This window comes from Bufo bufo, chromosome 4 (assembly GCF_905171765.1).
Source record: "Bufo bufo chromosome 4, aBufBuf1.1, whole genome shotgun sequence".
NCBI classification, from domain to species: domain Eukaryota; kingdom Metazoa; phylum Chordata; class Amphibia; order Anura; family Bufonidae; genus Bufo; species Bufo bufo.
In genome coordinates, this window is record NC_053392.1 from 52,228,541 (window position 1) to 52,245,010 (window position 16,470).

Sequence of the window (16,470 nt, forward strand, 5' to 3'; positions counted from 1 at the left end):
TGCCTGGTCATGCAGGTTGTGCTCAGGTTGAGAACGTTTAACGCTTGAATTTCACACTGACAGATGCAGACAAGGCCGCAAATTAAGTATTTTGCCCAAAATGGGTGTTTTTTTCTTAATAACAGAACAGCACAGCAGTATCTAAATCGTGGATCTCACAATTAAAGATGCTGCAAGGGCTGTAAAATTTATTATTTTGCCCAAAAAGGGTGTTTTTTTAATAACAGAATATGACAGCAGTATATAGCTCTTGAATTTCACACGTACAGATACAGCAAGAGTATTTTGCCCAAAAAGGGTGTTTTTTTAAAATACAGAAAATTATTGCTGTATTTCTAGCTAAAATTGCACACTGACTAATGTTGCAAAGGCTGCAGATGTAGGATCTTGCCAAAAATTGGTGATTTTTTTAAATCCTAGAATATAATTGCAGTAATTCAAGCTTCTATTTGACTGTCACAAATGCACATATGCTGTGCTGTTGCACAGAACTTGCATAAAATTGCCGCTGCTGCCCACCTAACTAACAGACGGATAAAAGTTATTTTTCTGGATCACTGGGCTCAGGACAGAGTAAAAAGATTGTGCACTGCACCCACAAAACAAAATCTAGGTAGATCGCGGAGTTAACAAGCACTTCTGATTAAAGATTCTGTCCTATTCTCTCCCTCACAACAACGGCATCCTATACCTACACTAATCAGAGCATAGTGACATGCAGCGCTGGGTCACATGCTGCACTGGCCAATCACAGCCATGCCATTAGTAGGCATGGCTGTGATGGCTACTAAGGGCACACGAGTTAAACGCTTGTTGATTGGCTGCAGTCTTTCAAAAAGCGCCATTAACTCGCCGAACACTGAACCCGAACTTTTACTAAAATGTTCGGGTCTGGGGTCCAAAAATCCTAAAGTTCGGTACGAACCCGAACTTCACAGTTCGAGTTCGCTCAACCCTAGTCATCAGTAAAAAAAAATCTCTGAAAACCATTTTAAGGTCTGGCCCTTAATCATCCGTTAACATTTGTTTATGTGGTTTAAATTTTATTTTTGGGGACTTGTTTAATTGAATTAAACCAGCATATAGTACTTCATACTACTTTCCTATGAGTGATAGCAAAAATTTTAGTGTCAGGCCACAATTGTCCGTATTCATTTATTCTATATCCACACAGTTGAAATGTAATTTTTTTGGGGGGCTTGTTCAATGAAACCAACATATATACATGATGACTACAACAATACACAGTCTAGGGCAGCAATTTACCTTTGGCTGTCAACGTGAATTTGAGCTTCAGGCCTCAATCATCTGTAATTTTTTGGGGGGGATTTTTCAATTTAATTAAACCAGCATATATACATGATTACTGCACAAATACACAGGATAGGACAGCAATCTACTTGCCAGCGTTAACAGGAAATGGAGCATCAAGCCTCAATTGTCCGTTTTCATGATTTGCATGCATCTAGTTTTAATGGCAGTGCCCCCATCTTGCCACTGTTGTCATCTGCCTGTCTCCATCATGCCACTGCTACCACCTGACATCTTCTGTAAGGCTGCTCCTTTCTCCATCATGTCACTATAGTAACGGGCCTGTCATCACATGCTGAATGACTGCTACTGCATCCATTATGCCACTGCCACCATAATGCCACTATTGTGACCTGCCTTCCATCATGCCGTGTACAGCTTCTGCTGCTATTTCCATCATGCCACTGCTGCAACCTGCCTACCATCATGTTCTGTATGGCTGTTGCTGCCACCTCCATCATACCAGTAATGCGACCTGCCTACCATCACTTTCTGTACAGCTGCTGCTGCCACCTGCATCATGCCACTCCTGCAACCTGCCTACCATCACGTTCTGTACGGCTGCTGTTGCCGCCTCCATCATGCCACTAAAGCGGCTTGCCTACCATCACGTTCTGTAGAGCTGCTGCGGCCATCTCCATCATGCCACTGACGCCATCATGCCACTGCTGTGACCTGCCGACCATCAATTTCTGCAAGGCTGCTGCTACCTCCATCATGCTGCTGTCTTTCTGCTAACATGTACTATATGGCTGCTGCTGCAGCCCCCACTGTCTCAGCTGTTGCTGCTCCTTGCTGCTAATACCCTAATGCCACCACCATTAATGCAAAACATCTACTGCCACTATCACTACTACTACTATTACTACTACTGCCCAAATCCTACGCTGCATCTGCTGCAGCTATTATTGTGGCTGTATGCCACTGAATGCATACTGTAATATAATCAGCCTCTTTCCACTCATAAACTAATTATTAGACAGCAATGTGCCAACACACAATTTTTGCACAGGGGCCCTCTTCTTTCTAGAGTTGTGCATGTTCAACTTCATACCAATTATCCCAGTGCTGAAAGGTAACAATCCCAATGATCCACATTATTATCCTACTAAACTGTAACATATTCATGGTCCAAGAACATAGACAAGCTTGGTGCGCCTGTCAGGATCATGTATTGGGGGATATTCATTGCCAATTATATCATAATGCATTTTTTTAATATTGTATTTAGTTTTCAAAGAAATACGGCACGGTGTTTAGTGTCCAGATGGGTATGAAAAAAATGGTGGTCCTAACGGGATATGAGACGGTGAAAGATGCTCTTGTCAATTATGCTGAAGAGTTTGGAGAGAGAGGAATGTTGAAAATTTTTAAGAAAATGGATAAAGGAATGGGTGAGTGCTTTCACATAGCCTGATATGGCCTTGCTTTTTTTTGTACCATTTAATTTACCATATAATTTATAAAAAAATAAATAAAAAATGATGGGTTAAAATTGAAAATTGTGCTTCATGTTTTGTTTTTACGACATTCCACTGTGCAATAAAAAATGACCGCGGTTCAGATTGCTTATGGCAATGTCAAATTTATACTACTTTTAAAGAAATAAAAACCTTTAAATAACTTTTTTTACATTTCTGTTTACAGATCCATGTGAGGGCTTCTTTTAGCAATGAGAGCTATAGTAGTGATACTATTTAGGGGCACATACTAGTTTTTGTAAATTAAAAAAAATATATATTTTTTTGCAAGTTACCAAATAAAAGGCAATTCGCTCATTTTGATTTACTTTCTAGCACTGCGTTCAGTGTGCAGGATAAATGTATATTTTAATAGTTGGACATATTCAGACATGGCAATTTAACTGGTATTTGTATAAGTAAAATTAATAGTTAGTTTTGTTTAGTTCCTATAGTGGATTTGAACACGTGAATGTTTATTTTACTCATTTATATACTGCTGGCATAGTCCGCAGCTCACAATCTAAGTTCCAGAGGAACCCGGAGGAAACCCACACAAGCATGGGGAGAACTTACAAACTCCATGCAGATGTCTTTGGTCAGATTCAAACCTAGGACCCCAGTGCTAACCGCTGAACCACTGTGCTGCCCCATATACAGTGTATTGGATTTTTACATTCTTCCTATTAGCAGGCAGTTGGTATGGTAGACCTGTGAGTCTTCACAAGGCCCCTGGCTGCCATAGCAAACTGATCAGAACCCTACAACGTGACCTGGGGGTCGACGGCGGGGGGAAGGGGGGTTAGTCTATAGTTAGAGACCTATGAGCCGCAGTTTGCGACTCGCAGGTCAGAATGCGATCGGGGTTTGGGGGGTTGGGGAGGGGGCTTTTTTCCGCGGGGAACTGTTGGGGCATTGAGGGTATACCATTGGGGGTGCCCCTGCTCTTCCGCCCAGTGCTGCCCCAAAGTCAGGGGGGACTATTAAAAAATGTCCAGAATATTGACATGGAATATCCGCGGTTTTGCGGATAAAATTAAGAGATGCGTAGTGTTCGATTTGGTCTCTAGACATTTACCAGCAATAGTGGCCCTGCTAGAAACACACCTTACAGGTGAAAAAGTGGCAGCGCTGGGTGGAAGGAGATGGGCCTCTCACGAATACCATTCTTGCTACTCCACATATTCTCGTGGAATTAGCGTTTATGTTCACAGGTAGACTATGACCCAATAGAAAAGCTAATTGATCAAGAGGGCCGGTATATTTTTCTGCACTGTTATTGGCAGGGGCAAAGGAGAATTATTGCTTTTATATACATTCCACCCCCTTTCACAACAACTGTATTATGTAAATTGATGGATTATATTGCAGCACGAGAGGAGTGCCCGGTGCTGGTGATGGGCGACTTCAACTCGGTCATGGACATTAAAAAAGATAGGATTTCCACTATAACTAATTATGAATCAAATTTTGGTTCAAGTACTTTACTATCTAGAATTTGTAAAGAAATGGCATTGGTTGACATATGGCGATCTCTTTATGGAAAAAGAGGGCTCATTAATAGGGTTAAAAAAATGAATTATGAGTGTCACGGTGTCTCTGACCACAGTCCGGTTATGGTAATACTGGATAGTGGATAGTCCTAATAAACCAAACCAAAATAAAACTTTTAAACTTGACCCCCACTGGTTGACATTAAAAAGGGATTTGGATAAGATTAATGAAGAAATAAAGCTCTTTTGGAGCGATAACGTTAACTCAACACACATCCATACGGTTTGGGACTCGCTTAAGGCATACCTTCAGGGCATATACTCATATGAAATTAGGAAACAGAAAAATGCCTTTGCCCAAACTTAAAAAGAAATAGAAGGGATGCTCAACCAGATAATGAACGAGATCACTCACGTAAACACCCCAGAAAAACAACTTCAACTAAAAAAAGTACAAGATGAATATAAACAATATTTATATAAAAAAGCACAGAACAAAATGTTCTTCTCAGGGTTGAGAAGCTTCAGCGAGTCCGGCAAACCAAGCAGATTATTATCCATGATAGTACAAAATCAAAGGGGGAGCAATGACATCATCGGAATTAGGACAGAGGCAGGAAACATCCTACGAGACCCTGATGATATTCTAAGGGAATTCACCCGATATTTCTCGACGTTATATCAAGCCGGGTCTAAAAATCAGGGAGGAAAAATAGATCAATATCTAGATAATATTAAGATCCCTGAATTTGACCAACAAGATATTGACTGGCTGAATAGACCTATTCAACTGACCGAGCTACAGATTACGCTGCAATCTATCAAGGGCAATACATCCCCAGGGGTGGATGGCTTCCCAGTATTATGTATGCTATGCAGGGTCCCCCTGCTGTTAGATATCTAAGTATTCCCCCCCCCCCCTAGTCTCACCAGAGCTCAGTGACAGGCCAGCATCAGGGCGTTCTGTGTGGGTGGAGAATGCTGGCCTGTCACTGAGCTCTGGTGAGACTAGGGGGGGGGGGAATACTTAGATATCTAACAGCAGGGGGACCCTGCATAGCATGCATGGCATTATGGGTGATCCCGCCTTCCCAGAGTTTTTTCTCCATGTCCTCACACATGCAGCAGCCATTTTAGGAAAAAATGCGATTCGTTACCACGAATCGCGAGGAAATTCGGATTCTGTGCGAATCAAATAATTCCTGAAATTCGATTGAATTCCACTTCGTCAGCTTCGATTCGTTCATCTCTAATTACCTTAACACTGTCCCCAATTGTGCTCACAATCTTAGGTCCCTATCAGTATGTCATTGGTGGGCAGTGTGCCCTCCCCCCGCCCTTCCCAGTATTAAAATCATTGGTGGGCAATGCGCCCTTCCCCCCTACCCCCATCATTGGTGGCAGCAGCAGTAGTCCCAGCAGTGTAATGCTGGGGCTCCGATCGGTTACCATGGCAGCCAGGATGCTACTGAAGTTCTGTCTGGCTGCCATGGTCAGTTAGTCAACAGCATACTTACATGCGCTGTGGCCGCCCGGCGCTCCTTATTCTTGTAACTCACAGGTCTGTGCGGCGCATTGCTTATGCTTATAGCAATGCGCCGCACAGACCTGTGAGTTACAAGAAGAAGGAGCAACCGGGCGGTCACTGTGCATGAAAGTATATTGCTGCAGAGTAACTGGCCTTGGCAGAAAGGACTTCAGTAGCGTCCTGGCTGCCATGGTAACCGATCGGAGCCCCAGCATTACACTGCTGGGACTACTGCCGCTGCCACCAATGATGGGGGTAGGGGGGAAGGGCGCATTGCCCACCAATGATTTGAATACTGGGAAGGGCGGGGGGAGGGCGCACTGCCCACCAATGATTTTAATACTGGGAAGGGTGGGGGGAGGGCGCACTACCCACCAATGATGCAGTGTCCCCATCACCATGGGAACGCCTTGGATTTAGAATATACCATCGGATCGGAGTTTTCTCCAATCAGATGGTATATTTTAACTTCAAGCGTTACCTACAGAGGATCAGGAAGCGGTGAGTACAAAGCCTTCACCGCTTCCTGGTCCTTTTGCCCGGCGTTAAAGACGGGCGGCCCTGAAAGGAAACATCGTTCCTGCTATGAAAACAGTGCAGGAACGCCGTTCCCGCAGGACTCGAGCCCTGGGTTTTAAGTTAACGCAGGCATAGTGGCTTGTCTCTATGAGTGGCTCTGTCTGGCACTGTGGTAAGTAAAGCATGGAACAAAGGGGAGGAGCAGGAGCCAGTGGACGGCACTGAAGATATATGTTAGGATAGCCTGTGAAGCCTGCATTGAGCACTGCGCTGTACATGTGTGGATGGAGGTGGAAGGAAATGTGGTTGATGTGTTAGAAAAGAGATTGGTGAGGACGGGTGGGGGGGGGGGTGACAGAAAATGTTTTCTAATGTTGTTTATCCAACAACTATCATACAGATTTCAGGGAACAAGCCTATTTAGGATCCCATGCCTTTACCAACAAGAGAGCTTGCCCCATTCCTGAGGATATGCTAACATTTGCGAAATCCAAGAAAACCCTTTTACAGCCACAATTCCGAAATAGTTGGGCCACTGTGTAAAATGTAAATAAGTGTAAATATTCCCAGAATGCAATGATTTGTCAATCTCATAGACCCAGATTGGCTACCTCTGCCCATCTTTGCTTCTGAGAGACTCTGCCTCTCTAACATGTTCTATTTATACCTAGTCATGTAATTGCTCCTCCAGCTTTTTTTTATTAGTAGCACTTACTTTTCCAGCCTTATGTTGACCCTGTCCCAACTTTTTTGAGATGTTTTGCTGCCATGTAGTTCTAATTACTTTTATTTTATTCTTTTTTTCTATGATCTATTGTGAATAAAATATGGTTCTATGAGATTTGCAAATTATTTCCTTCTTTTTTAAATTACATTCATTCACATTTTACACAGAGCCCCAACTTTTTGGGAAATGGGGTTGTAGAATAATTGTATTCGGTGCATTTTAAAATACCGATATTTTAATGTTGCAGGACTTACTCTTTCACAAGGAGAAAATTGGAAAACTATGAGAAGATTTACAATAACCACATTAAGGGATTTTGGCATGGGAAGAAGTAGCCTAGAAGAGAAAGTTGCTGAGGAATGCACCACCGTAATAAAATACTTTGCAACTTTTAAAGGTATAGTATTCTGATCATATTTTACAGTTCAGATATTCACTAATTCCTGATAAAAATGATTAAAAATTAAAAAGAAAAAATCTTTTTATTGATAAATCACATAATAAATTGGGTCAACAACCCTGCTTCAATAGCTAAACTAAAGCACAGGGATGTTTGCTCTGAAAAAGTGGAGAGGAGACAGGATCTTTGAAAATACTTCAGTTAGTTGGAGGGAAAATGTCTATTGTCCCACTAATTGTGGATGCAGCGAGCCCCTGAGAAGCCGGTGCAGAAGACGGCAGTAGTAGTGACCCTGATGAGATGTTGTGTTACTCTATACTCGTTCATAGTGTTGCTCCCTGGGGATCAGTGCAGTGGAAATGTAGTTTGAAGAATTAGGCCAGAAGTAAATGAATAACTCTATTTTTACTTGGAACAAGACATAACATGCAGTACATCAAGTAGCAGCAAGTTCAGAGTGCAGTTTCTAGCACTAGTTGAGGGGTTATAGTGGCAGGTTGGATGACTATATATTGGCACTTGTGGATAGAGATGTCTACTGTAAGGTTCAGACTTGAGCTTTATCTGGCCTAGTGGTGGTATAGGTGATAGGTGTCTGAGCCGTAGTACCTCACCATGCAGCAGTGTCTCTAAAGCTATATTTCGCTGGTCACTCAGCTGTCTTGTCTCTCAGGTGGTTTCTTGAAGTTGAATTTTGTTGGGCTCTCTGGAAAATCATATTTTGTTCCTAGGAGTAGGAGCTCCCGCATGTACTGCTACACTGTTCACTGTTCACTTGAATGGAGCTTAGCCCCGCCCTTGCTAGTTGATACTAGTCGTGACGTCAGTGGGCCGGCAGTAAACAGTGAGAAGGCCGCGGCGCTACTGGAGCACCGCTGCCTTCTCAAACAGATGATCGGCGGGGGTCCCGGGTGTCAGACCCCCGCCGATCAGAAGCTGATGATCTATCGAGAGGATAGATCATCAGTTAAAACAAAGTGCAGAACCCCTTTAATCTAAAATAAAATTTAATTTGAACTGTGTGGAGATGAAACAACAACGGACCTTTGCCAAGTATGGCACTTTTCCAACCAAATGTTAACCTCTGCTATCCTGAGTATTGTAAGACATGTATATGCTGGTTTTCAAAACTTCAACCAAAAAAAAATAATAAAAAAATTTGAACTGTGTGGAGATGAAACAACACAGATTTAAACCTAGTATGTCACTTTACCACTCACAGATGATATCCTCTGCTATTCTTTTATTGTAAGACACACGTATGTTATTAAAAATATAACTATGTGATGCCCTGGATCGGAGTTTGGACTAGTATTTAAAGTGTTTTCACTGAGATTTCAAATGCTACATTTATCATCTGGATGGTAAAACATGTGTTGAGCTTATTCAACCAAAAAATAAATAAATGAATTTCTGTTAGAATTGGATTTTTTTTTTAAGAAATGCCCTTGCAGGTAACTGCTTTTGAGGTTTTCAGCAGCTTCATTTGTGCTAGGAGGCACAGTCAGCCTCAGCTCTTCACCTCTCACTCCCTGGCTGACAGCTTTCCCTATCTTTCTCTATTTTACACCATTCTTCTTTTTTCTAATTCTAGTCTCTCTTCAATAGAAACATAGAATGTGTCGGCAGATAAGAACCATTTGGCCCATCTAGTCTGCCCTATATACTGAGTACTATGGATAGCCCCTGGCCCTATCTTATATGAAGGATGGCCTTATGCCTATCCCATGCATGCTTAAACTCCTTCACTGTATTTGCAGCTGCCACTTCTGCGGGAAGGCTATTCCATGCATCAATATCCCTGACAGTAGAATAGAAGCTTGATTGTGACTGTTGAGGAAGGGTTGAGACGTATGCATATATATCCATGCATGCCTGCAAACACGTGCGGGCATGTATGGTATATATATGCATACATTAACCACCGCATCATGGGGTGATGTGCGCAGATGTGCCCAGCATCTGCGCACGTCTGCCCATGGTGATCCCCAGGGGCTCATGGTGGCCCCTGTGGGAAATATGTGGTCCCTGGAAGCTGTGCCCCCTTTATAATCCCCCTTATATTAGTATATATATGTGCCCCCTTATATGTGTCCCATTATAGTTAGTATATATTTCCTGTATGACCGTGTATATATTGGCCCTGTATGGCAAGTGGGGACATATGCATGTCCCCTGTATGTGATGCCCCAGATATATGCGAGGGTGTGTGTATATATAGATATGTGTGTATGTATTTGCACACGTGTCTATGTATATACACTTATGTCAGCATGACAGTATGTATGTGGGCTTATTGCTGCCCATTCATACACCCGGTTTTGTATGTGTTTATAGATGTGCCCCAAGCATCTGTGGATATATATATGCATATATGCAATTCCAACTGTTATCAACAGAGTTGTTTAGAGAAAAACTTGTGCTGATAGCCTGTAGGATAACAGCTGATTAGCATCTAGTCCCCTTTTGTTCAGGCCCCTTACAATCAGACTCTCTGGCACCGTTCGTGAGAGGGCCTTCTAACCAGAGACATCATAACCTGTTTTACACACCTCTGCCCCATGGCCATGCCCATTACTCCCAGCATTTTTGGGACTAGGAGGGGGGACTAAGGCACACTATGATGTCACATGCCTGAGGAAGGAGGAGGGGGTTGCTTTTGGGCTATAAAACCCCAAACCGGACAGAGGTGCGCTCTCTTGCAACCAGACTAGACACATGGGAGAGTGCAGCTCCATTATGACCGCCTGGAAGAGGCCTACTAAAGCTGGAAGGATTAAGTATATCCCCTGACCCCCGACCGCTATATCTCTCCCCTGGTTAACCCACACCCCTGGTCCTATAACCCCTATATTTGTGTCCCTGATGTGCACCTTGGGCCCTGCCTTATAACCCTTGCCCCTGATGTGTACCCTGGGCCCTGATTTACCCTTGCCGTGTTACTGGACACCCTGATCCCCCAAACCCTTGCCTTATTGTATCCTTGTTTGTACCCCTGATCCTGTGCCACTGGTTCCCCTGATTGTATTTGTGGTTCAGTTACACCCCCCTGATGACCCCCACTGTATCTTCACCGTGTAACCCTTTCCCTACCCTGATTAACCCCTGGTGGTAACCCCTGCTCAAACCCTGCCACATCCCCCCCCCCTCCCTCACTGTACACTTGCAGGGTATTTACCCCTGCATTGCTGTACAGTTCTGATATTATCCCCATTGTTAACCCTTTGTGTTTGTGGTCGGTTTACACCCCTGTAAGGCCACCATTAACCCTTCGTCGTACCCCGTAGGGACAGTGAATAGTCAGGTGGGGTGGATTGTTAATATACTTGTATGTGTGAATTGTCTAGTTAGTTTATGGGTGGAATATGGGAATGTGTAGTGTAGTTTAGGATTGTATATTTAGTGCTGTATTGCTAGTGTATTGCGTGCGTTGTGTATTGTAAGTAATAAATACTGTGTTACTTGTAACTATCTGTGTAACGTGTAGTTATTGGCGATAGTTAGTTAGGCGCATGCAGCTAGCGTAGTGATTAGTGTAAAGTATAGCAAAGGTATTGTGTTGATATCATATAAAGGCATAAATGGGCGGAGCTATCACTAGATGGCTCCTCCCATTTATGAATATTAATTATTGATATTTGCATAAATATTGGTGATTAATATTCCCCCTTTACAGTGACTTTTGACTGTATCCAAGATCTTTTTTTTGGTCAGACACTGCAAGACCCATCTACCCTCATTCACAACCCAACACAGAATGACATTCTGCTCGTTCCGCAAGGGCATCTCTCTGCCTGCTGCAGCACTGATTGACTCATCCATGCAGTCTGTAAGCACCCCACTTCCTGTTGGTGATGCGCGCATCCTCCTTCTTCTTCCCTAGTGCTTTTTCCCACCATCATATGCAATAAAATGGTGCTGTGCACTGTTTTACTGGATTCATCTGAAACAAACCTGAAAAGTCTGTCGGACAAAATTTTGCAACATTCGAAATGAACCGGTTCACTCATCTTTAAGTAGTAGTTACACCCAGGTGCCTAAGGGAGCTTCTCTGACATATAAGAATGCAACAATGCAACAAATGGCACATGGTAGGGGAGGATGTTGGAATAATGCATATTATTCTGTGTATTGCAATAACTACATTATGTGATTGCCTGTTTCCAGTCACAGTGTTAGGCCTCATGCACACGACCGTTGTTGTGTTCCGTGTTCGTTGTTCCGTTTTTCGTGATTTTCTGCGGACCCATTGACTTTCAATGGGTCCGTTGAAAACTCGGCTAATGCACCGTTTTTTATCCGCGTCCGTGATCCGTGTTTACAGTCCGTCAAAAAAATAGGACCTGTCCTATTTTTTTCACGGACAACGGTTTTTTCAAGTCAATCGGTCCGTGAAAAAACACGGAGGCACACAAGATTGTCATCCGCGTCCGCGTCCGTTTTTTTCCTATCATTTGCATGGCAAACTTGACTTCGACTTTTTTTTGCTTTCCTTCATGTCTGGTGATCCTCCAAAAATAAAGGAAGACACTCAGAAACAAAAACGGAAATGGATCACGAAACAACGGAACCCCATTTTGCGGAACGGAACACAACAACGGTCATGTGCATGTTGCATTGCCCTTAACCCCCAAATGGACTCATCAGCACGCAAAACTTCCCACTCAAAACGCTCCTTAAAATTTATCAGAAACACGCTGTGGGATCTCCATTTAATAGATGTCTGGCGTACCCACAACCCCAGCACTCTAGACTATACATTTTATTCCCACGTACATAACAATTATCACCGCATAGATTACCTTTTCATTACAAAAGATCACCTTCAATTATGCCAGACGGCCAAGATTGGATTGATACATCTATCTGACCATGCCCCAATCTTTATAAAGGTATCCTCTCCTACTCGCAAACCTAAAAACTTTAATTGGAGACTTAATGAGTTTATCCTCGGGAACTCTGATTCCATAAAGAAAATTGCGTCACTACTGGAAGAATACTTTAACCTAAACTCTCTACCTGAACTTTCACCCCAAACCATCTGGGACGCTCACAAACCCTTCATCAGGGGTGAGTTCATTAGCTTAGGTTCGCACTTAAAAAAAATCAGAGAAAGTAACATTAATAATCTTCTCTCCAAAATAAATAAGCTAGAATCTACCCATAAGAGTACCCACTCGGAATCCCAATTACAAGAGCTCTCCAAAGCAAGAGCTGAATTAAAAGCTCTAATGCACACCAATTCGGCTAAATACTACCTCAACTCCCAATATAAGTTCTTTGCGCACGGGGACAAAGCTACTAAATTCCTCATAAACAGAATAAAATCTAGAAGAGCAGACAACTACATTCACCAACTGTCTTCCCCTAGGGGTGATCCAGTATATGCCTCATTTAAGATAGCCAAACAATTTAGGGACTTCTACGAAGCCCTGTATAACCTCCCCTCCACCATACCCTCAACATCTCACCCCTCACTAGTAGATGCATTCCTCAAATCGACGTCCTGTCCGACTTTATCAGTGAACCAAAACCAATCACTCGAAGTTCCATTCACTATGGATGAAATTACTATAGCTCTGGCTCAAATGCCCCAGGGAAAAAGCCCGGGTCCAGATGGACTCCCTGCATTTTATTACAAAACCTTTAAAAAACAACTCCTGCCACATCTACTAACGGTATGTAACCAGTCATTGCATGGTATCCCCCTATCAAGGGATATGGCGTCTGCTCATATAGCCTTGATCCCAAAGGAGGGGAAGGACCCTAAGTTATGCGCAAATTATAGGCCGATATCCCTTCTGAATATTGACCTTAAAATACTTGCGAAACTACTGGCTAACCGCTTGGCAGTCCTTCTCCCTCTGCTGGTGCATATGGATCAGGTAGGCTTCGTGCGCAACAGGGAAGGTAGAGATAATACCACTAGAGTCATCAATGCTCTTTGTTATGCTAGACAAACCTCCACTCCTCTTGTACTTCTCAGCACTGACGCTGAAAAAGCGTTTGACCGCATAAATTGGAATTATCTACGACACGTCTTAGTGTTCTTCGGCCTACCTGATCCATATATCAAGGCTGTATTTGCTATGTATAATCAGGCTACCGCCAGAGTAATGGTTAATGGGGACCTTTCCTCTCCTTTCCGAATCCAAAACGGAACCCGTCAAGGTTGTCCCCTCTCCCCCTTTTTATTCATTCTGGCTATGGAGCCTCTTCTATCCAGGCTTAGAATGGATACTGAGATCAAAGGTCTATTTCTGGGGGGTAGGACCCACAAGATTGCGGCTTTCGCTGATGATGTCATGATAATGACATCCAACCCCAAAACTTCTCTTCCCATAATTCAGGAACATTTAAAAAGCTACAGTATAGTTTCAGATTTTAAGATTAATGAAAGCAAGTCCACCATCATTAGCACAGGAATATCACCACAGCTTAGGCTCTCGTTAATGAAAAACTCCCCTTTCAATTGGTCCTCTCCAACCATTACCTACCTAGGGGTGAAACTTAGCCCTACTATTTCAGATTTGTTTACGCTCAACTACGTCCCCTTAAAGAACGCTTTATTCTTAGCCCTCGATAAACAAACTAAATCAGCTCCAACCCTTTCATGGTTTGGAAGGAAAAACATCCTATCTGCTCTCATTATTCCACGCCTTACATACCTCCAACAAGTTCTCCCAATTCCCATCCCAAAATCTTATTACTCCTCCCTGAAACAGAGATTTAGAACATTTATATGGAATGGTAGGAGAGCGAGACTTTCCTACTCACTCTTATCTCAATCACGTATGTCAGGTGGGATAGGGCTTCCAGACCCTGAACTATATGGGAAGGCTATCCTTATGTCACGAATCATTGACTGGTTAAGAAATACTGTCAGCAAGTCTTCGGTGGCCATGGAACAAAGTATTATTGGTATGCCGACTCGTGCCCTGTGTCTGGGCCATTTCATACCTCCCCAAATAAACCTACAACCTTTCCCAATTATCAAAGCCACAGTCGAAGCTTGGAAGTGGTGGAATCATTTTCACTGCTCTGTCCCCTTCCCATCTCCCTTAGTTACAATTAGTGATATCCTTGGTTCATCCTCCAGCGGCCCTAGGTGTACCTCTTCTAAGTCAATTAGTACCTCCTCCATACCAATCTCCCTCCTCCTGGAACCACAGGGTTTAGCTCCAACGAACGACACCATTAGAACCTTTCTTAACCCACAACCATGTGACTTCAACCTTATTCCACTCATTAAATCATTTGTTCATAAAAATAATATGCATGGTGAGCTTCTTCGTCCCCTTACTTGGTTCGAGGCCTTAATGGTTAACCCCAGTCCCCCCAAAAAACCTATCTCTCTTATATATAGCAAACTAAGATCCCCTCCGTTAGTCATTAAACCAGCCTTCATCCGCTCTTGGGAACTCGAAACGGGTGTGGATCTTCCTCTTCAAACTTTACCTACACTATTTGAAATTCCACACAAGTCATCTAGATGTGTTAGAGTCCAAGAGAATGGATACAAGATTCTCTCACAGTGATATATTACCCCAATCAAGTCCTCACACTTCACTAGACCCACATCTAAAATATGTTGGAGATGTCAAAGGGAGGAAGGATCTTTTCTACATATCTGGTGGTTATGTCCTACTATCAATAAATGGTGGGCAGAAATCTTTCAGATCAGCAACCAAATCTGCTCCTCAAATATAGCTATTTCCCCTTATGGAGCACTGCTCTCTTTCTTTAATGACAAAACGTCAATGCCCCCCACCTTCCTTTTTAAACAGCTTTTAATAGCAGCCCGTTTATCGGTTCCCAAACATTGGCTAAAAACTAGCTTACCCTCAATGGAGCAATGGAGACTTAAAGTAGACCAAATCCACCGTTTTGAAGAAATGGCTTCCTGGGAATCACGGTCACATTTGAAATACCTGAAAAAATGGGCCCCCTGGAATAAATATAGATTTCAACAGCAATAATTCTCCATGTAACTTCCCTTGACCATACTTCTGGTATTACTTACACGTTTCATAGGTGCTGCCAATAGCTTGGAGTGGGGCCAATGTGGTTTGATCAAGAGGAGGTAACTGGGTGTTATTCATCCTTACCTTCGTTCACGGTCTTCACACGTACCACATATGCCTTATATAAATTGGGAATGGGTATTCTGTCACTAAGACATGCTAGACCATAAATTGCCTCCCTCAAACCAGATTAACATTAGTATTGTTCAGTAATAGCTGGATGCTGTGTAGTATGCTCTAATTAACCGTCTACAACTTATATATATTGAAAATCTCTCGTACCTTTCTGTAATGGTCTCTATTCTCAATCCTTCATGTACAACAATGCATGTATACAATTTTGTGTATGGTACCGATTTACACCACTGTTGGTGTACTGTTTCATTGTATATTTTCTCAAAAATAAAATAAAAACTTTAAAAAAAAATAAAAAAAATAATAAAAAAATAAATGCCATTTACTGAAGCGACACAACCCCTTTTTAAAGGCTATGTACATTTTCGGAGGCAATTTTTGTTTATGACTGCATTTTACTCAATTTTGGTTAAAAATCATATTTTCAATTGGCCTTTATTAAAAATATTGACCCATTCTGTGACAAAGTGTTAACTATTTTTCTAACTGTGTGACTGGTACTTTCACTTTCTGCTGGTCATAAATAAAAATACTAAAAGGTCATAAACACTTTTTTTAAGCCACATTCTTACCAGTAAGATAAGAACTGAGCTATAATGAGTGTTTATAATGTCAAAGAGCAGAAATAAGGAGCCAGTCAGCTCCCCAAATGAAGCAAAAGACAGAAAATACACAGGCTGCTACTACAGCATGTCAGCTATGTACACAAAAAAGGATTCCATATTTTTAATAGAGACCAACTGAAAATATGATTTTCGCTCAAAATAAGTACAATGCAATAATAAAAAAATGCTTCCAAAGGTCTACATAACTAGAGATGAGCGAATTTTGAAAAAAACTTTGATTCGCCCAGTTCGCCAAATTTTAAAAAAA

At 42.3% G+C, this 16,470-nt stretch overlaps 1 protein-coding gene across 2 annotated transcripts in view; it reads left to right on the plus strand.

Moving 5' to 3' along the window:
* Window positions 1–16,470, plus strand: part of LOC120997233 (cytochrome P450 2K6-like) — a 265,867-nt gene that overhangs the window by 6,113 nt on the left and 243,284 nt on the right. For both annotated transcript variants that reach the window (XM_040427230.1, XM_040427228.1), the window contains exons 2-3: window positions 2,543–2,705; window positions 7,286–7,435. In XM_040427230.1, the coding sequence (XP_040283164.1) occupies window positions 2,543–2,705; window positions 7,286–7,435 (313 nt within the window). The remainder of the gene's footprint in view (window positions 1–2,542; window positions 2,706–7,285; window positions 7,436–16,470) is intronic.